We start from the raw sequence: 23,137 nt of genomic DNA, 5'->3' as shown, positions 1-23,137 counted from the left end.
GACTGCAAATTCAGGGCCATGAATTATGCAAATGCTTTGTTTACATTCAATTTAATCTTTGCACAAAGGAAGATGGTTGTGGCTATTGGAGGTCAATCATCCCAGCCCCAGGACATCTATGCAGGAGTTCCTCAGGGCAGTGACCTAGACACAACCACTTTCAGCTGCTTCATCAATGACTTTCCCTCCATCATAAGGTCAGAAGTGGGGATGTTCGATGATTACTGCCCAGTGTTCAGTTCCATTCGCAACCCCTCAGAAAATGAAGCAGCTGCAGCAAGACCTGGATGACATCATCATCATCATAGGCAGTCTCTCGGGGTCAAGGATGATTTGCTTCCACACTAAAAAAAAAAGAGTACTCAGGTGAGTGGTGAACTCATTTTAAATGGTGGAAGATGCCTGTGCTTGAATTATTTTAATGTGGGGTGGCCGTTGCACACCAGCCATCACACGGGCTTGACGGAGCAAGGTCTTGTTCCAGTGGCAAGGGGATCCAAGACGACTGGAGACCAGGCTCTGCTGCATGTACCAATATATACACACAAACTCAAACATACTACTACTGTCCTCCTTCCTTCCTCCCTCCCACAGGACCTCTCTCTACGTGGAATTCATAGTACGCAATGTGAGCCTCACGACCTCACAGCCTCGCTATTGGAATTGACTTCACTGTAATGGAAACTGACAATTGGAACCTGTTGTTCTGAGCTTGATTATCTGGTGTCTGAAACCACAAAACTCAATATTTAGAGTCAACAAGATTAACATGTGACTACATCACGACCCAATACTCCAGCTCTATATTCACAGGAAAAGGTTAGTTATCTAACTCCTCAAGTGGGCAGAAAGAGAAAGATCCCAATTCCAAGAACATCTTGAATCTGTTGTAAATATCTTTTAAATCCTGTGTCTATGTGTGCTAATCTGAAGAAACAGCTCCTTTTAAATACTTCATGTCAGCATTCAGTAAAAACTCAGCAGTCATACCCCATTTCAGGAAATACTCCTGCAAAACACCCATCACTTTGGACATGCTCATAAGTTGTTAAACAGAGACCAAAAACCAGTTTTCAGAATCCGAAAAAGCTCACTGAATGAGACTTTGCTGAATCTAGTAAGTATGCATGTAAATATTCCATGTTCATTTTACCTGAAAATTGCCCAAGATTGACAACTTGACATAGTAGTTTTACAATGCTGCGAGTCGCACATTGAGCACAATCAATGCAGCACATTCAGTACATTCCTGCTACATCTGGGTGACTTGCTTCTATTGCCACTCTGCAAGAATTTTCCTAATGGAATGTGTACCCATCAAAGAATGCTTGGTCTGTCTTCAGGAAATTAGCAAATTCTGTTACTGAATGAGACTCATGTGAGGATTTCTTTCATTGAAAAATGAACTGAATAGCAGAATGTGATCCTAAAACATCATAAAAATCATGAAATAAACAGGATTGCAACTTTTATTCAGTGCTCTTTCAGCAGTAGTTTTAGTTATAAGCCTTTATTCGAGGATTTTTATTCCAGTTGTATGTTGTTGTTTGATCGGTCAGTTTTTCTGAAGCTGTTTGTTGGCTTTTGCAAGTTTTGTAGGCTTGCATGATTGTATGAAAGTTTAGCCTCAAATCACATGCATGATAAAATGTCAGGTTAGATGCCTACTAATACAGTGACAGAGAGATTGATTTTAAACTGGCAAGACTGACTTAGTACAAAAGGATGAGGAATTATATCATATACACACAATGAGTATTTTTGGTTTGGGTGAATAACCAGCATTTGATTGAAAAATGACAATTTAATGTATGCACTTACTTAAACAGGATCTTTTTGTAGTAGCACTTGCCCCTTCCTAAACACAAGTTGCCTCCTCGATAAACCAAATTCCAGCTCCAAATTCAGCCTGTCGCATCAATTCATTCAGGCTTGGGCTGATAAGTGGCAAGTAACATTCATGCCACACAAGTGCCAGGCAATGACCATCTCCAACAAGCGAGAGTCTAACCACCTCACCTTGATATTCAACAGCATTACCATCACCAAATCCCCCACCATCAACATCCTGGGGATCACCATTGACCAGCCACATAAATACTGTGGCAACAAGAGTGGGTCAGAGGCTGGATATTCTGCGGCGAGTTTCTCACCTCCTGACTCCCTAAAACCTTTCCACCATCTACAAGGCACAAGTCAGGAAAGTGATGGAATATTCTCCACTTGCCTAGATGAGTGCAGCTCCAAAAACACGCAAGAAGCTCGACGCCATCCAGGACAAAGCAGCCCACTTGATTGGCACCCCACCACCACCTTCAACATTCACTCCCTCCACCACCAGTGCACCGTGGCTGCAAAGTGTACCATCTACAAGATGCACTACACCAACTTGCCACGACTTCCTCGGCAGCACCTCCCAAACCCGCGACCTCTACCACCTAGAAGGACAAGGGCAGCAGGAGCATGAGAACACCACCACCTCCACGTTCCCTTCCATGTTACACACCATCCTGACTTGGAAATATATCGCTGTTACTTCATCGTCGCTGGGTCAAAATCCTGGATTTCCCTCCCTAACAGCACTGTGGGAGTACCTTCACCACAGGGACTGCAGCAGTTCAAGGCTCACCATCACCTTCTCAAGAGCAATTAGGGATGGGCAATAAATGCTGGCCTTGCCAGCAACGCCCACATCCCAGAATGAATAAAAAAAAGAATTGCCAATGTCGTGCCCTTTGTTTTGCATGATAGAGGGCAAAAGCCAAGCACAACCATATATGCAGAGTGATACTGTTGTGCCGTATGATGCATTGTGTGTGTAGCAAATGAACTCTGCTTCATACAACTGTTTTGCAAACCGTTAAAACCTGGGCAAAGATTAGATTGAATGTAGACAGAAAGCATTTGCATAATTTTTATGCTGTACTAACATGAGTTTTTAATCAATGTATACTTTTATTTTATTGAAGACTGCATTATGTCCTGCAGTGTGTTTGTTACCTGTTACAATTTGCGCGTTGAAGATGAAATTAAATTGATAGTGCTAAAGTGCTAAGTAGACACAAGACCCAGCACTTCAGTCTCATAAAATATAGTAGCTTTATGCATCTAAATGATTCAAAAATTTGCATTTAATCAAACCACAATAATTATGCATTTTCTATTAGCATGATACTAATTAGATATAATATTCAGTTTATAATTTTGTTTTTAAATGATGAATACAGTTTTTAAACAAGTAAACCAAAATGTTAGTTCATCAAAGGGTCACACTGCAGGGTAGGAGCCAACAGTCCAAGCAGAAAGTACAGTGTGTATAATTACAGTATCTAAAGATGATAGAGTACATACCACAATGGGTGGAGCTCTCATCACTCATATCCCCACAATCGTTATCTCCGTCACAGAGGTAAGTGCGAGGAATACAGATGTTGGTTGTTCGACATTTTGCATAGCCAGGTTGGCAGGTCCGATCAGCTACAGCCAAGTGATGGGAAAAAAATAATTTCATGAAATATTTTTTAAAACATTTTACACAGAATAACACAAGGCCAGAGTGTGGTGCAAGATGGTTCACATGATATTGTGAACCTTGCACAGAGTTAATGCCATCTGAAAAATCTGTGCCAAAACTGACTATTTTTGTCTTTGGCTTAAACTATAGATTTAAATAGCAACTAAGCTTCCACAATTGATGTTTCAAATGGCAGTTGAGGGTAAATTGTGAGAGACTCCATTCCTGGCATGGATTGGAAAACTGGGTGTAATATTAACCTTTTTTTATATAAACACTATTATATTCAGTGATGTGTCAATTACTCTAATATAGGGCTCAATTTTCCTCAATGCTGTTTTTTGGTATACTTGAAGAGTTACGCCCGTTTTTTGGCGGCCCAACTACACCAAAAAAAATCCAACTTTCTCTGTTTGAATTGTTGATTTTTGCGCCTTGTCGCTGTCCTTTAGCTTTGGGGCTGGAGCCTAAGATGTGCGGCAAAAAGATTGGATTGCCAGGGTAATGAGGGACAGGCTGCGGGCTGAGGCTGGAAAGTGAAACATGCAAGATATTCTGGCCAGCTCACAGCAACCTGCACAAGCACCTTGCACATTGCAGCAGCTTACCAGCATGAAATTATTAAAGAGTTTATGCCAAAAGTCTATCCTCCCTTCCGGGTGCCCGTGCCATTCCTAACCCAGGCCATAAGGCCTCCCTCCCCCCCTCCTCCCGGAGCTGGTGCTGCTCCTAACCTTGGCCGAATGGCCTCCCTCTCCTGCTGGTGCCGGGAGCCGCTCATAACCCTGGCCGAAAGGCCTCCCCACCTCTCCCCTCTCCCCCACCTCTCACCCTCTCTGCTGCTGCTGTCCCTGCCGTGGAACTGGATCTTCTGCACTTATTCTCTTACCTGCGCTGATTTTGTTATGAACCCCATTAAATTATTTAAATTGCTAACCTGCTTCCTGAGAGCTAGTTGGCTGCCCGCCCCTTGTCCCACCTCTGTTAAACCTGAGGCGCTTGGAATTTTGCCCAATTTAACTCCCTGCCCGCACCCAATTCCACTCATGATAAAATTCCCCATAGTATAATTTAGAGACAAATTCAATCACGCTATTTTTTGAATTTTTAAAACCTTAATTTGATAGAAGAAATTTCAGTTGCAGAGGGAAACAAATGGTAAACATTTTTTTTTCTAAAATCATTTTAAGTGATTCAGTTGGTTCATCAAAAAATGTGACAGTGAAAGTTGACATGTTGCTGCAGGGTTTGCCCATTGGAAATGTTTACATAGGGTGTTTCCATTATAGATTTAGACATATAAACCATTACTCAAAAATAACGACAACAGGAAGTAAGGTTCATGGTTGGCAAGTTTGTGCGGTCATAAGATTTTAATAATACATAGCTAGATAAATGGTTCGCGTTGATTTTAATACTTTCATTCTTGTACTTACAACAACATCTGTATCAATGTCACCAAACACTGCCTAAAGAAAACTATCAAATATTTCTTCTATCTCCTACAAAACTGGTGTGGTACAAGACGGCATTTATTAGTCAATTCAAAGATACTTAATTCAAATATTTGATAATGCAAATATTGAATAATTCAAATTTGTTTAATAAATTCACATTTCGCTGTGTTTTTTTATGTTGTTTAATTCAATCTACAAGATAATTTTAAAAATGTTGGCGCAAGAACTGATTTGATTTATTGATAAAGGAAAGGCCAATGCAGATGATGTTTCACTATAGGAACATAGGATCAGGAGGAGGCCATTTAGCCTCTTGAGCCTGTTGCGTTGCGCCATTCAGTGAGATCAATGATTATTTTCTGCAACATGTATGAACACTTCATTCTTTTTAAACAACAAATCCTTACTTCTAGGACACAGCCTCCTTTTGAGAGAGTCCAGTAAGTGAGTTATGATCTCTTGAATGTTGTCTGCTGCATCAATGACTATTTGAGCACCCTGCTTCTTTCCAGAAAAGCTGAATGACTGCATTGTACTTACGGCAGTTCCTCTCATCTGAAGTTCCATTATCATGGCAGTCGTTCACCCCATTGCAGACGTAGCCACTGCCGATACATCTTCCATTATTGCAGGAGAATTCAGAATTGGGATCACAAGTACGGAACAAGCAGCCAACCTCGTCACTGTTGTCCTCACAGTCATTGTAATGATCACAGCGATACCTATATGGTGTGCACCGGCCATTCCCACAAGTGAAAGCAGTTGGTGGACAGGTGTGGAAAGCTGGGACAAGAGCAGATATCAAAAGTAAACCATACAATACAAAACAAAATGATGCTGTGACAACTCCCTCACACACAATATAAAATCAAGATAAGTTACCTTCCACATATACAAACGCTGCCAAAGAGGCTGCATGTAAAATAAAATAAAATGGTTTATTTTTTTGGTTTTGTAGTTTTCTTTTTTTTTTAAAACATTTGATAAACTATAACTCAGGTTACCAGTTACTAGCTAGGAATGTGAATGGCTATGAATCACATTTGAATTCCCTCTTCTTCCCTGGATATACTTTTGCATTACAGTCACAGTCATCATCATAGGCAGTCCCTTGGAATCGAGGAAGACTTGCTTCCACTCTTAAAATGAGTCCTTAGGTGGCTGTACAGTCCAATATGAGAGCCACAGTCTCTGTCACAGGTGGGACTGATAGTCGTTGAGGGTAAGGGAGGGTGGGACAGGTTTGCCGCACGCTCTTTCCGCTGCCTGCGCTTGATTTCTGCATGCGCTTGGCGCCGAGACTTGGGGTGCTCAGTGCCCTCCCGGATGCACTCTCTCATTTTAGGGCGGTCTTTGGCCAGGGACTCCCAGGTGTCAGTGGGGATGTTGCACTTTATCAGGGAGACTTGGAGGGTATCCTTGTAACGTTTCCTCTGCCCACCTTTGGCTCATTTGCCGTGAAGGAGTTCCGAGTAGTCACAGTACTCACAAGATGAATGACCAGTTAATCTGTGTTTTTGGCAGTGTCAGTTGAGGGAGGAACATTGGGAACTCAGAGAAGTTCCTGCTATTCTTCAAAGTGTTATGAGATCTGTTACATCCACCTGCACAGATTGGCGGGACCTTGGATTAAAATGTCTCACGGAAAAGACAGCATTTCCAACGACGAAGCACTCCCTCATTATTGGACTGAAGTGTAGTCTAGATTATATGCTCAAATCCTGTCGGGGAGCTTAAACCCACAACCAGAGGCCAGAGTTCGACTAACTGAACCAAACTGACACTGTGGGAAGCTTAACTCATGACATCATTCTAGAGTCTACCTACAGTAGAAGCTATAGATTTTTAAAAATTAAATAAAAATAAATCCTACAGCATAATTAATGGGCAAATGTAAAATAAATTAACACATATTTATTAGAAAACCACAGAACAGATACCTTCATGTGTATTTTTTTCCATATGGACTGCATGAAAGACAGAATAAAAGTATTTATTGCAGAGTTTTTCATTCTTTGTACACTATACTTATTTCAGTTTTTGCTTTGTGCTGCTCTCTTGCTTTACCATGTTCCACTTCAGCTGGAAGAGCAGATAGTCTCTGCAGGACAGCTATCTAAGGGTGCTTTTATATTCAACACACTGTATTTCAGATTGCAGATGTGCATGTGTTGCTAAAACTAACTCCTTTATTCCGACAGCAGAATCGTACCTTCAAGACGCAATTTAATTCTTAAGCGCACTAAAGCCAAGCAGTGTGAGATCCCCTTCAGGAGACTGTCTCACACTGCGGTTTGTAGCGACTGCAGTGCAACTTCAACATAATGCTATTTTTTAATAAGTTGGTCTGTGGGATTATGTGGGAACTTTTACAACTTTGCATAGGATCTGCAGCTTTAGTAGGTTACATGAATTACAATGATCAGTGAAAAGCAAAACATTTCACACAATACTATTTTCTGCCACTGAATATGTACTAAGCTTTTAAAATACTGGACTTTAGAGCATGACAATTATGGCGGAGCTTCAATGAGTTGTACTATACTGTGCTAATTTGCATATTTGTACTCAAAGTTCCTCACGTAGTGAGTTTCTTATCTTAACCATGCAACTGTTGGGAAAGGGGGAAGGAAGGAATTGAAGAGCCAACATAACTCAATAGCAACAATAACTGCACATTTTTGTAAGAATGTTAAAACTGGCTCACATTGTAACAGCAGCCTCGAGCTAAAGTGATATTACCATTACCCTTTATGAACTAAAATCATGCTATTTAAATGTCCATTTGCTACTTGTCATTTCAACAGAGAAGGTAATTTACATGCATTCCATTTCCATTGTATATCACTGGAGACTGAAATCTAATCCCTTCCAATGTCTCCATCTTCCTCTGGTTTGTTATACATCATGCATTTATATTATGATAGATTTTGCAGATTGTAATAAGGAACTTACCACATACTCTCTCTGTTTCATCACTGTGATCTCCACAATCATTGTCAGTATCACATTTCCACCTCTCTGGGATACAACGGCCACTCAAACAGGTAAAGTAGCCGGTGCCGCATGTGGCATGATCGGATGAAACACAATCTTTATTGTTATTAACCAGGCGCCAGTTTCCATGAGCAGGGCATTGGCATTCTGCACCTTGGGGTCCTAAAGTACAGTTACAATATAAAACAAATTTGCAACACAGTACTTGTAGTTAGCAAACAAGCAACAAACAAATCTGCTATTTCCAGAGGACCTTGCATGTCACAAAGAAATGATACATCACTGGACAAAGACCACAATGCTAAGGAACTCAAACTTATCAAAGCAGTTTAAGTGGTTACTATACCTCCCTCTTTCACATGTAATTTTCTAAATGCATGATACTCAAAGATGGCTGGAGTATCTATCCAGATGCATGTTCAAAAGAGAAATGGCAAGTTGACAGCACAGGATTTTAGTACATCGACAGCAAAAGACAAAGCTTTGTGGGCTTCCCTCGTCATTTCCCACAGATCTGGCTCCTAATTACAGCTTACATAAATCTTGTTCTGCCACACTTATGGCTGCATAGCCACCTAAAAGGAAAATCTCAGTCTACATCCCTCTTTATTTTTGTTTCAATCTGTTGGAGTAATTTGCAATCCATGAATCCCTTCTCTCCAGAAACACATCTATTGTCCACTTCAGAAGGTGAGGAGATATGAATGAGTTATGAACTGAAACCAAAACTGGAACAGATGTGTATCAAAAAAAATATTTTTATAATAGAAAAGGAAAGAGAGTCAGTGAAAACTAAGGACCATTGGGTTTATGAAGTATTGTGTACCTTTGTTGTGGTGTCTGATCTAGGTGTGCTTTTCTCAACAGTTCCCTGAAGAAAACTTGTAAAAAAAAAACAATCTGCCTGTTTTGCAGCATTACATTCTATCTGTAGCTTCCATAATAAAATCAGCATATTTTCTTCATATAATTACAAGTTCTTATGTGTGATCTAATCAAAATGGTTTTAAAAAAGGTATTTTATGGCGTAGATACAGAGAAACAATTTCCTCTAATGGAGAAATCCAGAAAAAGGGAGCATAATCTTAAAATTAGGGCTAGGCCATTTAGGGGTCAAATCAGGAAGTATTTTTCCCACACAGAGGGTAGGTAGTGGAAATTTGGAACTTTCTCCCCCAATAGGTTGCAGATACTGCAATGATTGAAACTTTCAAGACTGAGGTTAATAGATTTGTGTTCGATGAGGGAATCAAAGGATATGGAGCAAAGGCAAGTAAATGGAGTTGAGTACAGATCAGCCATGATCCAATTGATTGGTGGAACAGGCTTGAGGAGCTGAATGGCCTACTCCTGTTCCTTTGTTCCTATTTGCACAAGTTGTGTTCTCGAGAAGGTTTGAATATAGAATTGAAAGAGATTAATCTTATGTCATTTTATAGCCTATTATTCAAATGCTTTAGATAGGAATAGTCGGTACCTATAGTACAGATGTGACTGCAGCCTCCATTAAATCGATCGCATGGATTACTACATTGCTCCTGTTTCTTGTCAGACATGACGTGGATATCCATTGGACGATGTGGAAGGTTTTGTATCATCACAGTCTGGTCTGACCCATCATGTTTATTGACCCGGTAGATGCTTCTAGTGTTCCAGTCTGTCCAGTAGAGATACTCATCATAGAGGGTCACTGCAAATGGGTAAATTGCAGTGCTAACAATCACCTCACGGTCTGTACCTGTAAGACTACTGCGTTCAATCTTCCGTCTGAAATATGTGGCAGAAAATATTATTTAAAATAACATTTTCAAATAACTCTCATACTCTGTGGGCCGCTTACAAGCAGTAAACCCACGGAAATCATTAGAGACAAATTTGAAAATATGCAACCGTTGAAATTCAGAAACATAAAGCACAGAGTTAAGATCATAATTAATTACACAATGGAAAGGTGATTTTTTTTTAACATTTGTCTCTGACTGTATTTGTTGTAACTCAAAGTAATACTGCAAAATTATCTCGCCAATCGTAGTCAGCGCATCTCAAGCAATGGCTTATTTTCTTGCATCCACTCTGTTGCCCAAGGATCTATCCTTAGCCTCTCTTCTTTCTCATCTACATGCTACCCCCTTGGCGACATCATCCACAAACATAGGATTAGCTTGCATATGCTGATAGCACCCACCTATCCATTGCCTGCCTTGATAATCTTCACTGCCTTTGCAATGTCAGGTTACTTGCCCGACATACATGGGTTAATTTTAACTCCCAGTAGTTTAACTCCCAGCAGTTTCGGGCAGGCATGGGAAAGGGCGAATGTAAAATTAACTCACGGACCCAGATTTAAGGCCCTGGGTATTTTAACTCTCGGGCCTTATCTACATGTTGCCAGTCATCTGCTCACCTGAAGGGCAGTAATGGGAGGCCGTCAACAGCCACCAAAGGACGGCTCATCTGCAAGAAGGTAAGTCGCAGGATAGGTGTTTGGGAAGGTCTTGTTGGAGGGAAGGTGGAATCCAGATAGGGGAATCCCCAAGTAGCCATTCATCCTCGCCTTCAAATAAGGGTGGTAGGGATCATTACTTTAAACTGAAAGCATCGCAAGAGCTCCCATGGATGTGGGCATTCATCTTCACAGTTGTGTGTTAGTGGTCACATACTAGCTGGACATTAGCAAACAAATTCCTTTTTGGATATAGGGCACAACACATTATGCGCAGTGGTCCGAGGAACAACATGGAAGCAATTAAAGTCCTCCTGATTTGGTGGTCCAAATAGCTTGTCACTCTAGAAATATATGTTCTTAAATTGACAATCTTACTTAGAATGATCTCAAAGATGGGTGTTGTGGCAAATGGAAATTGAAATTTTGCCCTGTTCTATGGTTGCAGTAAAAGCACAATGTTGGAGCAGAGAAGCAGAATGAGCTAACTGTTGCTGTACCTGACCTGATGTTAATACTGGGTGCTTTAAATGGTAAAGTGCTACGATTCACAATGTTAATATGAGCACAAAAAATTTAATCTGAATAATTTGTAAATAAGGACATAAAATACATGAAAAGTACTGCTAAATAAAATTATTTTTTTCACATAAGTCTATAAATGGCAGGAAAGGAATAAACATGATTATAAACATACAGAGAAGCATCAGCCCAGTAGAGTTTCCGATCTTCATAGTCCATTGTTAGTCCATTTGGCCATACTAGACTGGTGTTTATAATTGGCATACGAAAGCTTCCTCCTAGTGTTGCTCGTTCTATCTTAGGATTGGTTCCCCAATCAGTCCAGTACATATATCTGTTAGAGAAACATATCATCAATCAAGGTGATCATGCATATTCTTTACCTTGAGTGTACTGCCATTTTAATACAATATAAAAGGGGAAATTTTCCTGTGTCATGCCCAAGCGCAATGGATTATCTGGCTGCAGCGTGTCGATCAACTGGGTTGCTTGAAGCTCACACCTGAAAGGAATCTGCTCGAGTTACTTTCATTGAAATGAATGGTGAAAAATCGGGCTGTTCCTTTACAGGCATGCACTCCGACCCACCCGATTATGTGACATTCATTGCACCCAAGTGATCCAGTACACAAGCCCAGGAAAATATCCTCTACAATGTACTACTTATATGCCCCTAATTTTGCCATGACAAAAACCTGAATGAAGAAAGGTGACAGAGTAAATACATCAAGCATTGTTCCAAGGGCAGTGCAGCAAAAAACTTTATGACCTCACCACGATTGCCAAGTAAGACATACGTTCACATTTCTTTTGCTCTCTGCAAAGCTCTGTGCCACTTTACCTTAGACCCAGTATTTCCCTTCCAATGTCTCTCCTCCAATCACAACAGGACATTTCACTGCACCTCCGTCTGCACATTCAAACTCTGCTGCTGACCTCACAACTGCTTCATCCTCTGGGTTACACTTGCTGCTTCTTTCTCTCATTATATACACTATGGTAAGCTGCCTCTGACTTGGAATATAGAAATATAGAAACATAGAAAATAGGTGCAGGAGTAGGCCATCCGGCCCTTCGAGCCTGCACCACCATTCAATAAGATCATGGCTGATCATTCATCTCAGTACCCCTTTCCTGCTTTCTCTCCATACCCCTTGATCCCTTTAGCCGTAAGGGCCATATCTAATTCCCTCTTAAATATATCCAATGAACTGGCATCAACAACTCTCTGCGGTAGGGAATTCCACAGGTTAACAATTCTCTGAGTGAAGAAGTTTCTCCTCATCTCAGTCCTAAATGGCTTACCCCTTATCCTTAGACTATGTCCCCTAGTTCTGGACTTCCCCAACATCGGGAACATTCTTCCTGCATCTAACCTGTCCAGTCCCGTCAGAATCTTATACATTTCTATGAGATCCCCTCTCATCCTTCTGAACTCCAGTGAATAAAGGCCCAGTTGATTCAGTCTGTCCTCATATGACAGTCCAGCCATCCCTGGAATCTGTCTGCTGAACCTTCGCTGCACTCCCTCAATAGCAAGAGCATCCTTCCTCAGATTAGAAGACCAGAACTGAACACAATATTCCAGGTGAGGCCTCACTAAGGCCCTGTTCAACTGCAGTAAGACCTCCCTGCTCCTATACTCAAATCCCCTAGCTATGAAGGCCAACATGCCATTTGCCTTCTTCACCGCCTGCTGTACCTGCATGCCAACTTTCAATGACTGATGTACCATGACATCCAGGTCTCATTGCACCTCCCCTTTTCCTAATCTGCCGCCATTCAGATAATATTCTGCCTTCGTGTTTTTGCCACCAAAGTGGATAACCTCACATTTATTCACATTATACTGCATCTGCCACTCGATTGCCCACTCACCTAACCTGTCCAAGTCACCCTGCAGCCTTTTAGCATCCTCCTCACAGCTCACACCGCCACCCAGTTTAGTGTCATCTGCAAACTTGGAGATATTATACTCAATTCCCTCATCCAAATCATTAATGTATATTGTAAATAGCTGGGGTCCCAGCACTGTGCCCTGCGGCACCCCACAAGTCACTGCCTGCCATTCTGAAAAGGATCCGTTTATGCCGACTCTCTGCTTCCTGTCTGCCAATCAGTTCTCTATCCACGTCAGTGCATTACCCCCAATACCATGTGCTTTAATTTCCTTAGTATTTCCGGAAGGTTATTTGTATCTTCCTTTATGAAGACAGAACCGAAGTATTGGTTCAATTGGTCTGCCATTTCTTTGTTCCCCATTATAAATTCACCTGAATCTGACTGCAAAGGACCTACGTTTGTCTTCACTAATCTTTTTCTCTTCAAATATCTATAGAAACTTTTGCAGTCACTTTTTATGTTCCCAGCAACCTTCCTCTCATACTCTATTTCCCCCCTCTGAATTAAACCCTTTGTCCTCCTCTGCTGTATTATAAAATTCTCCCAGTCCTCAGATTTGCTGCTTTTTCTGGCCAATTTTTATGCCTCTTCCTTGGATTTAACACTATCCTCAATTTCCCTTATCAGCCATGGTTGAGCCACCTTCCCCATTTTATTTTTACTCCAGACAGGGATGTACAATTGTTGAGGTTCATCCATGTGATCTTTAAATGTTTGCCATTGCCGATTAACAGTCAACCCTTTAAGTATCACTCGTCAGTCTACTCTAGCCAATTCACGTTTCATACCATCGAAGTTACCTTTCCTTAAGTTCAGGACTCTAGTCTCTAACTGTGTCACTCTCCATCTTAATGAAGAATTCTACCATATTATGGTCACTCTTCGCCAAGGGGCCTCGCACAACAAGATTGCTAATTAGTCCTTTCTCATTACACATCACCCAGTCTAGGATGGCCAGCCCTCTAGTTGGCTCCTCAACATATAATACACTCCAGGAAATCCTTCTCCACCGCATTGCTACCAGTTTGGTTAACCCAATCAATATGTAGATTAAAGTCGCCCATGAAAACTGCTGTATCTTTATTGCACACATCCTTAGTTTCTTGTTTGATGCTGTCCCCAACCTCACTACTACTGTTTGGTGGTCTGTACACAACTCCCACTAGCGTTTTCTGCCCTTTGGTATTGCGTAGCTCCACCCATACCGATTCCACATCATCCAAGCTAATGTCCTTCCTTACTATTGCATTAATTTCCTCTTTAACTAGCAACACCACTCCACCTCCTTTCCCTTTCTGTCTATCCTTCCTAAGTGTTGAATACCCCTGGATGTTGAGTTCCCAGCCTTGGTCACCTTGGAGCCATGTCTCCGTGATGCCAATTACACCATATCCATTAACTGCTATCTGCGCAGTTAATTCGTCCACCTTATTGCGAATACTCCTCGCATTGAGGCACAGAGCCTTCAGGTTTGTCTTTTTAACACCCTTTGCCCCTTTAGAATTTTGCTGTAACGTGGTCCTTTTTGCCTTGGGTTTCTCTGCCCTCCACTTTTACATTTCTTCTTTCTATCTTTTCCTTTTGCCCCCATTCTACTTTCCTCTGTCTCCCTGCATAGGTTACCATCCCCCTGCCTTATTAGTTTAACCCCTCCCCAACAGCACTAGCAAACACTCCTCCTAGGACATTGGTTCCAGTCCTGCCCAGGTGCAGACCGTCCGGTTTGTACTGGTCCCACCTCCCCCAGAACTGGTTCCAATGTCCCAGGAATTTGAATATCTCCCTTCTGCACCACTCCTCAAGCCACGTATTCATCGGAGCTATCCTGCGATTCCTACTCTGACTAGAACGTGGCACTGGTAGTAATCCTGAGATTACTACTTTTGAGGTCCTACTTTTTAATTTAGCTCCTAGCTCCTTAAATTCGTCTTGTAGGACCTCATCCCGTTTTTTTACCTATATCGTTGGTACCTATATCCACCACGACAACTGGTTGTTTATCCTCCCCCTTCAAAATGTCCTGCACCCGCTCCGAGACATCCTTGACCCTTGCACCAGGGCGGCAACATATCATCCTGGAGTCTCGGTTGCAGCCGCAGAAATGTCTATCTGTTCCACTTACAATAGAATCCCCTATCACTATAGCTCTCCCCCTCTTTTTCCTGCCCTCCTGTGCAGCAGAGGCACCCACTGTGCCATGAATTTGGCTGCTGCTGCTTTCCCCTGGTGAGTCATCCCCCTCAACAGTACCCAAAATGGTGTTTCTGTTTTGCAGGGGGATGACCACAGGGGACCCCTGCACTACCTTCCTTCCACTGCTCTTCCTGTTGGTCACCCATCCCCTATCTGTCTGTGTAACCTTTACCTGCGGTAAGACCAACTCACTAAACGTGCTATTCACGTCATTCTCAGCATCGTGGATGCTCCAGAGTGAATTTACCCACAGCTCCAGTGCTGCAATGCTGCAGCTGGATACACTTTCCGCATATGTAGTTGTCAGAGACACTGGAAGCGTCCCTGACTTCCCACATAGTACAGGAGGAGCATAACATGTATCTGAGCTCTCCTGCCATGACTTAACCCCTCGATTAATTTAATTTGGCAACAATAATGTTAAAGGTTACTTACTGATAAAGAAAAGAAAACCCTTCAACAGGGCACAGTCTAAAGCATTAACACTCTTTTACAGGAAAAGCTCGCAGAAATGAAGGTAAAGTACAAGAACAAGAGGAGATCTTGGCCCCAAAATTCACGGTCCGGGGAAGGACCGTTACTGCCCGTTTGTGGCGGCCATTCGTTAAAATCGATAGCCGCCACTTTGGGGTCAACTGCCCACCCTGACATAGATTCGACCCGGGAGGTTTTGCAGCATTGTGGGCCATTGCCGTGATAGACTGACTCTTCTGGCGGTGTGGGACTTGTGGCAGTAGTGCCGCTCCGTCCCCGGACCCATTTTCACCGTTAAGAAGCTGGCCCTTTAGCTGATGATGCTCCCGTCAGCTTTTAGGGCCGGTGCAGAGTGGCAGAGATCTCAGAGCTGTTTTGTCTCGACGACAGCAGTTGAGTTGGCAGCAGAGAAGTCCAGTAAGAGATCAACTGGGGGAGATCAACAAGCTCCGTATGGGGCAAGATCCTGGAACCAGCTCCGTATTGCTCCGCAACAAGTCCAGGAGCCTCTTCAATGGAATGGATGAGTTCAGCACAGAATCCACACTCAATGGGAGGGAGAGGGAGAGAGAGGGAGGGAGGGAGGGAGGGAGGGAGGGAGGGAGAGAAGGTGAGAGAGAGAGAGAGAGAGAGAGAGAGAGAGAGAGAGAGAGAGAGAGAGAGAGAGAGAGAGAGGGTGTGAGAGTGGGAGGGAGGAAGGGAGAGCGAGGGCGAGAGAAAGACAGGGACAGGGAGAGAGAGAAGGAAGGGAGCGAAAGAGAAAGGAGAAAGAGATAGAAATGAGGAAAGGAAATGAGAAACAGAAAGAGCAAATTTGATTGAGAGAGAGAGAGAAATAGAGAAATAGGAAAAAAGAAAGAGAAAATGGGGAAAAAAATGAAAAAGAGAGAGAGGAATAGAGATCCTGAGATTCACAGAGAAAACTGAAATCTCAATCCAGGGGCTCAGACTGAAAATGTTGCCTCAGCTCGGCATTCTGCGCGGTAAAAAATGGGAATCTGTTTAATCTCCGCTGCCTCGAGGCTAGATCCAAGATCGTCCCATCCTCTCTCTTTGAACTACAGTATGCGGACGACGCTTGCGTCTGCACACACTTGGAGGCAACTCCAAGCCATCGTCAACACCTTCACCAAGGTGTATGAAAGCATGGGCCTTACACTAAACATCCATAAGTCAAAGATCCGCTACCAACCTGACCCTGCCACACAGCACTGCCCCCCGGTTAGCAAAAACCACGGTGAGACCTTGGACAACATGGACCATTTTCCATTCCCTACTGTCAGCAAGGCATACCTCAATGACGAGGTCCAACACCGCATTCAGCGTGCCAGCACAGCCTTCGGTTGCCTGAGGAAGAGAGTGTTTGAAGACCAGGACTACAAATCTGGCTCCAAGGTTATGGTCTACGGAGCAGTAATGATAACCGCCCTCCTATATGGCTCAGGGACGTGGACTATATACAGCAGACACATCAAAGCGCTGGAGAAGTACCACCAACGCTACCTCCGCAAGATCCTGAAAATCCATTGGGAGGACAGACACACCAACGTCAGTGTTCTTGCCCCGGCCAACATCCCCAGCATCGAAGCACTGACCATGCTCGATTAGCACCACTGGGCAGGCCACATCATCCATATGCCCGACACGAGACTCCCAAAGTAAGCGCTCTTCTCAGAGCCTCGAAGTGGCAAGCAAGCCCCAGGTGGGCAGAGGAAACGCTTCAAGGACACCCTCAAAATGCCTTGATAAAGTGCAACATCCCCACCGCCACATAAGAACATAAGAAATAGGAGCAGGAGTAGGCCATTTGGCCCCTCGAGCCTGCTCGTCATTCAATAAGATCATGGCTGATCTGATCATGGACTCAGCTCCACTTCCCTGCCCGTTCCCCATAACCCTTTACTCCCTTATTGCTCAAAAATCTGTCTATCTCCGCCTTAAATATATTCAATGACCCAGCCTCTACAACTCTCTGGGGCAGAGAATTCCACAGATTTACAACCCTCTGAGAGAAGAAATTTCTCCTCATCTCAGTTTTAAATGGGTGGCCGCTTATTCTAAGACAATGTCCCCTAGTTTTGGTTTCCCCTACGAGTGGAAATAATCTCTCTGCATACACCTTGTCGAGCCCCCTCATTATTTTATATATTTCAATCAGATCATCTCTCATTCTTCTGAATTCGAATGCGTATAAGCCCAACCTATCCTCATAAGTCAACCCCTCATCTCTGGAATCAACATATTGAACCTTCTCTGAACAGCCTCCATTGCAAGTATATCCTTCCTTAAATACAGAGACCAAAACTGTATGCAGTACTCCAGGTGTGGCCTCACCAATATCCTGTACAGTTATAGGACTTCTCTGCTTTTATACTCTATCCCCCTTGCAATAAAGACCAACATTCCATTTGCCTTCCTGATTACTTGCTGTACCTGCAAACTAACTTTTTGTGTTTCATGCACAAGGCCCCCAGGTCTCTCCGTACTGCAGCACTTTACAATTTTTCTCCATTTAAATTATAATTTGCTTTTCTATTATTTCTGCTAATGTGGATAACCTCACATTTTCCCACATTATACTCCATCTGCCAAATCTTTGCTCACTTACTTAGCCTGTCTATATCCCTTTGCAGATATTTTGTGTCCTCCTCACAATTTGCTTTCCCACCCACCTTTGTATCGTCAGCAAACTTGGCTACATTACACTCGGTCCCTTCATCCAAGTCATTAATATAGATTGTAAATAGTTGAGGATCCGGCACTGATCCCTGCGGCACCCCTCTAGTCACTATTTGCCAACCAGAAAATGACCCATTTATCTCGATTCTTTGTTTTCTGTTAGTTAACCAATCCTCTATCCATGCTAATATTACCCCCAACCCAGTGAGCTTTTATCTTGTGCAGTAACCTCTTATGTGGCACTTTATCAAATGCCTTCTAGAAATCCAAATACACCACATCCACTGGTTCCCCCTTATCCACCCTGTTTGTTACATCCTCAAAGAACTCCAGCAAATTTGTCAAATATGATTTCCCTTTCATAAAACCATGCTGACTCTGCTTGATTGAATCATGCTTTTCCAAATGTCCTGCTACTGCTTCCTTAATAATGGACTCCAGCCTTTTCCCAACGACAGATGTTCGGCTAACTGGTCTGTACTAAACTCACGGATGCACCAGTGTCGATTTCCATAGGTATCTTGGTTCCTGCAACATTTACTTGGATGATGGTACTTTTCGAATCACTGTTAGATACTCTCATGCTCCTGATGATGTGTAGCTCTTCATCCTGTTGCTTTTCTTCCATGCTATGTAGTTTCTGTGGATTTCTACTTATAGCCTTGAAAGTTGGTTTACTCTTTAGTTGGCATGCCTTCGCAAGATGCCCAGTTTTCTTGCAGAAGAAACACTCTGCCTTCTTATATGGACAACTTTGAGCAATGTGTTGTCCTAGGCACCCAATATAATGACCTCAATGCTCTGTTACCATTGCCAGTTGCTGAGATCTTGGGGCCCAACTGCCTTTTACTTTTAACCTGCAGGCGATTCACCTCGGTTGTCTATTGACTGGAAATGGTACGAAATTTTCGGGAATATTGGTCAACCATATCCATTGACATCGCTGTCTGACAAGCTAAATCAAAAGTCAAGTTAGGGGTTGTGAATAACTTTCTTCTGATTGCTTCATTTTTCATCCCATATGACAGTGAATAGATAGCTTTTTTAATGCTACAATGTACTCATTGATACTTTAGTCGGTTAACTGATCTCGTATTCCGAAACGATAACTTTCAGCAATTTCCAGGGGTTCAGGACTGTAGTGCTGTTCTAACTTCCTTAGAATTTCCATAAGTGATGCGTCTTTTGGCTTGACAGGAACATGCATGTTTTTCAGGGTTTCAAACACCTCGGGGCCTACTTCAGTCAAGAAAATAGCCCGTTTTCTTTCCAACACTACCCGGTTACGGTTTTCATCATCGAGGACTTCAATTATACTATTTGTGGTGAAAACCATTTCTAGCTGCTCCACATACGCTCCGAAAGTCTCTCAGTCGTAATGGAATTCGCCCTATTATTCCCATAGGCACAACCATCTGTACTCTGGTAGTTCAGCCAAGTGTGCTTGTAATTTACCTTGGATTTTTTAGCTGTTCTGCAAACAAAGGACCTCTCTAGTCTCTGTTGTTTGGCTGGAATCATCCACCACAAAAATTTCAGCTAGTGAATCTGATTATCCCATCCTTCATCGCCAATGTGATATATTCCTTACGACATCACAAACACACAGACTGCAAGGTGGCTCCATTCCTTTATTCTTGCTGTAAACATCAATGGCTGCATTACCATGGTAGTCCATTAGGTGGAGCAGTAGTCCACTAGGTGGATCTATATATTAGCTACTGTCCTGTTTTTCGGTGTAAATGGAGAAGTAGTATGCCAAAAGTGCCATCATTATTTCTTCATACAACACTAACATTCTAATTAGCCATCCAGAAGTTACAGTTCATATTTGCAAACAGGAGCATCACTGGTCCCTTATACCTATTTATAGCAGTTAATAAAATAAATGAACTTAATTCTGCTCACCTTTTTCACTATAAATATTATTAATCCAAAATAGTCAGCCCATCATTTTACTGAATTCTTAAAAAGCAGGATGTGACAGCAGTATTATCTGACTTTCCTTTCTCACCAGAATGAACTTTCGCAATAGCCAGAAATCTGGTCATTCCCAATCTGGCTGCTCTAAATCCTCCCACTCGACCTTGTACATGTTGTACACCTAGATCGGCCCGTGCTCTGTTCTGTTTTTTGGCTGTCCAATATGATATTTGCACTTGCTTATTGGATAAAAGCATTAGAAATTACTTAAGAATTAATTGCAATAGATATCAAAAGTTAAAACGATACCAAGATAGCTTGCGACAGGAACTGAATAATAAAACATTCAGTTTTAATCTAGTTTGACCAAGCTTACCCTCTGCAAGGATCCAGTACGATAGCTCTTGGCCTCGGAACATTCGCGATGATTGTGCGATTACTGCCATCCACCCTTATGGAGTTGATTGTCTGATTCAAATAATCACTATAATAAATCCTCTTGTTAATCCAGTCATAGGCAATTCCATCAGGAGCACCCAAGCCTCGGAACAAATATATGTATGTATTATATAACAGCTTAAAATATGCAGTTACTGATGTATAAAAGTAAAATGTGTGCTTTGCGTGTCTAGGAACCAGCATTAACCTTGGTTCCAGCCATGCATTCTTGGAATCTGCGTTAAATGTCTTAAGACAAGCAATTCTAACAGTTAAAGAAAATGATCCAATGCTGGAATAGGGGATGCTGAGCTAATTAAGCCACACAGTGATATGCTCTACCCTATATTTCAGGGGAGAATCCATCAGGCCACCATTTCTAGCTTTAAAATTCACAGTGAACACCAGTGATAACAGTTAATCAAATTAGATATAAGGCTCGATTTTAAATTGTTAGTGGTAGAATCAATAATATGTTGTTCTAGTTATTGTGATAGCAAGATCAATTTTTTATTGAATTTAAAATATTATTTACAATAATGGTTTGTCCATTATCTGCTGTAACTAACAGTCTGATAACATGATTTTAAACAATTCTGAATTTTACATTGGACCCATGCATGGCACAGCAATAACAACTTGCATTTATATAGTACCATTAATGTAGATAAATGTCCTAAGGTGCTTTACGGAGGAATTAACAAATTTAAAAATGGGCACCGAGCCATAGATGGATACATTAGGAGGGGTGAGCAAAAGCTTGGTCAAGGGAGAGAGAAGTGGAAAGAAAGGTTTAGGGAGAGAATTCCAGAGTGTGGGGCCTAAACAGTTGAAGGCACAGCCAGCAATGGTCGGACAAAGGGAGGGGGGTGGGATGCACAGAAGGCTAGAGTCAATGGAACGGAGAGTTCAGGAACTTTTATCTACCATGAGATTTGCTGGTTCTTGGGATCTTGTATTCAATTTAAGTGTGGTCTAACTAATAGTTATATTACTGTCTGTAAAGTGATTGTTGTATTTACCTGTCACCACCTGCGTAGGAGACGCAGAAGTTTCATCAAGATTGATGTAGCTGATTTTGCTGCGTCCTGGGCCAAAGCTTTGTGAGAAATAAATTCTGTTGTCACTGCTGTCATAGTCAAGTGCCACTGCAGTCAGCCATATATTTACTGCAGGGAAGGGCAGCGTGTGGTCATTATTATCCAGATGAAGACTGCGAATGGAGCCTTCTGTTGCATAGATCAAATAATCATTAGTGACGATAATGCAGTGTTTGTCATCGGCATCCAATCTGCCATGGGCACATCCACATTTTGGCACTTCAAAACCAGGCAATGCAAAACAAAATTGGCCACATTCTCCATTAAGCTCCAAACAGGGATTATTGTTAACTTGCTGGGGTGATGTTGGTTGATTCTTTTTATCAAATATAACCACATCCCTTAACAAGTTCAAGTTGTCTCGGATAACAGAAGGTTGATCCACATTTCTAGGATCTTTACTTGCACGTAAAACCTTCTTCATGTTTCTGTCCACCCAAATCATACTGTTCTCAAAGATGGTGATTCCAAATGGAGTTGGATAGCGGCTACCATAGCGAACTATTTGATGTTCATCACCATCAGGTGAGATCCTAGCAATCAGGTCGAGGAAGTCATCAATCCAGTAGATGTTGTCATTTATGTGGTCAACAGTCAGACCTCGTGGCATGACAATACCATCATCCACCAAGACGGTTCTGTTGGAGCCATCAAGGAAAGCACGTTCAATTTTGGGATTCTGCCCATAGTCAGCCCAGAAGATATATCGGAGCTTTGGATTTACTACAATGTGTCTGGGCAGATCCACTGTGGTTTTGATGAGAACTCGACGAAAGGTGGTGTTCAAGCGGAGAATTTCAATGTAAGTTTCAGTTAGGAAAGCATTTGTGAAATAGAGGTTGCCTGTATCACATAAAAAAAAGAAACAAATATCATTCCTTTCAAAGGATAAACAGCAGTTTATATAATATAACTTCTCTGCATAGGATTGAATTGCACACTTGTATATATTTTGAATCAATTTGAGGTCCATTATATGTATCAGGGTGGTGCACATGCATCAATAGCATCAATAGTTGTTGAGGCCAATTCACTAAATATATTCAAGAAGGAGTTAGATGAAGTCCTTACTACTAGGGGGATCAAGGGGTATGGCGAGAAAGCAGGAATGAGGTGCTGAGTTCAGCCATGAACTCATTGAATGGCGGTGCAGGCTAGAAGGGACGAATGGCCTACTCCCGTACCTATTTTCTATGTTTCTATGTTTCTACATACAAGTTAAATCCAGTAAGTGATTATATATACCTCATTCATCCCTAATCATTTGAGTTACTTTTTACAACATGCACAAGTTTATTTTTTCCTTGCTTTGTTAAATATAGCAGAAACGACCTTTAAATGATTGGTACCCAGCTGAACAAGGTACTTGTAATGAAGAAAATTAGGTATATGTCATATTGACAATCATTCACGATAAGCCCACTAACTCCCACAGCTACCTGGACAACACTTCCTCCCACCCCGCTTCCTGTAAGGATTCTATTGCATTCTCCCA

General features: G+C 42.1%; 1 protein-coding gene across 1 annotated transcript in view; it reads right to left on the bottom strand.

The window, feature by feature from the left end:
• The window catches only part of lrp2a (low density lipoprotein receptor-related protein 2a), a 522,167-nt gene that overhangs the window by 171,951 nt on the left and 327,079 nt on the right, over positions 1-23,137 (bottom strand). The window contains exons 40-46 of the mRNA XM_070873618.1: positions 21,565-22,485; positions 20,481-20,646; positions 11,109-11,267; positions 9,446-9,735; positions 7,927-8,130; positions 5,512-5,754; positions 3,352-3,477 (exon numbers count right to left, since the gene is read on the bottom strand). Of these exons, the coding sequence (XP_070729719.1) occupies positions 3,352-3,477; positions 5,512-5,754; positions 7,927-8,130; positions 9,446-9,735; positions 11,109-11,267; positions 20,481-20,646; positions 21,565-22,485 (2,109 nt within the window). The remainder of the gene's footprint in view (positions 1-3,351; positions 3,478-5,511; positions 5,755-7,926; positions 8,131-9,445; positions 9,736-11,108; positions 11,268-20,480; positions 20,647-21,564; positions 22,486-23,137) is intronic.

Source organism: Pristiophorus japonicus, chromosome 3 (assembly GCF_044704955.1).
Source record: "Pristiophorus japonicus isolate sPriJap1 chromosome 3, sPriJap1.hap1, whole genome shotgun sequence".
Lineage (NCBI taxonomy): Eukaryota > Metazoa > Chordata > Chondrichthyes > Pristiophoridae > Pristiophorus > Pristiophorus japonicus.
This window is presented reverse-complemented; position numbering and strand designations above follow the sequence as displayed.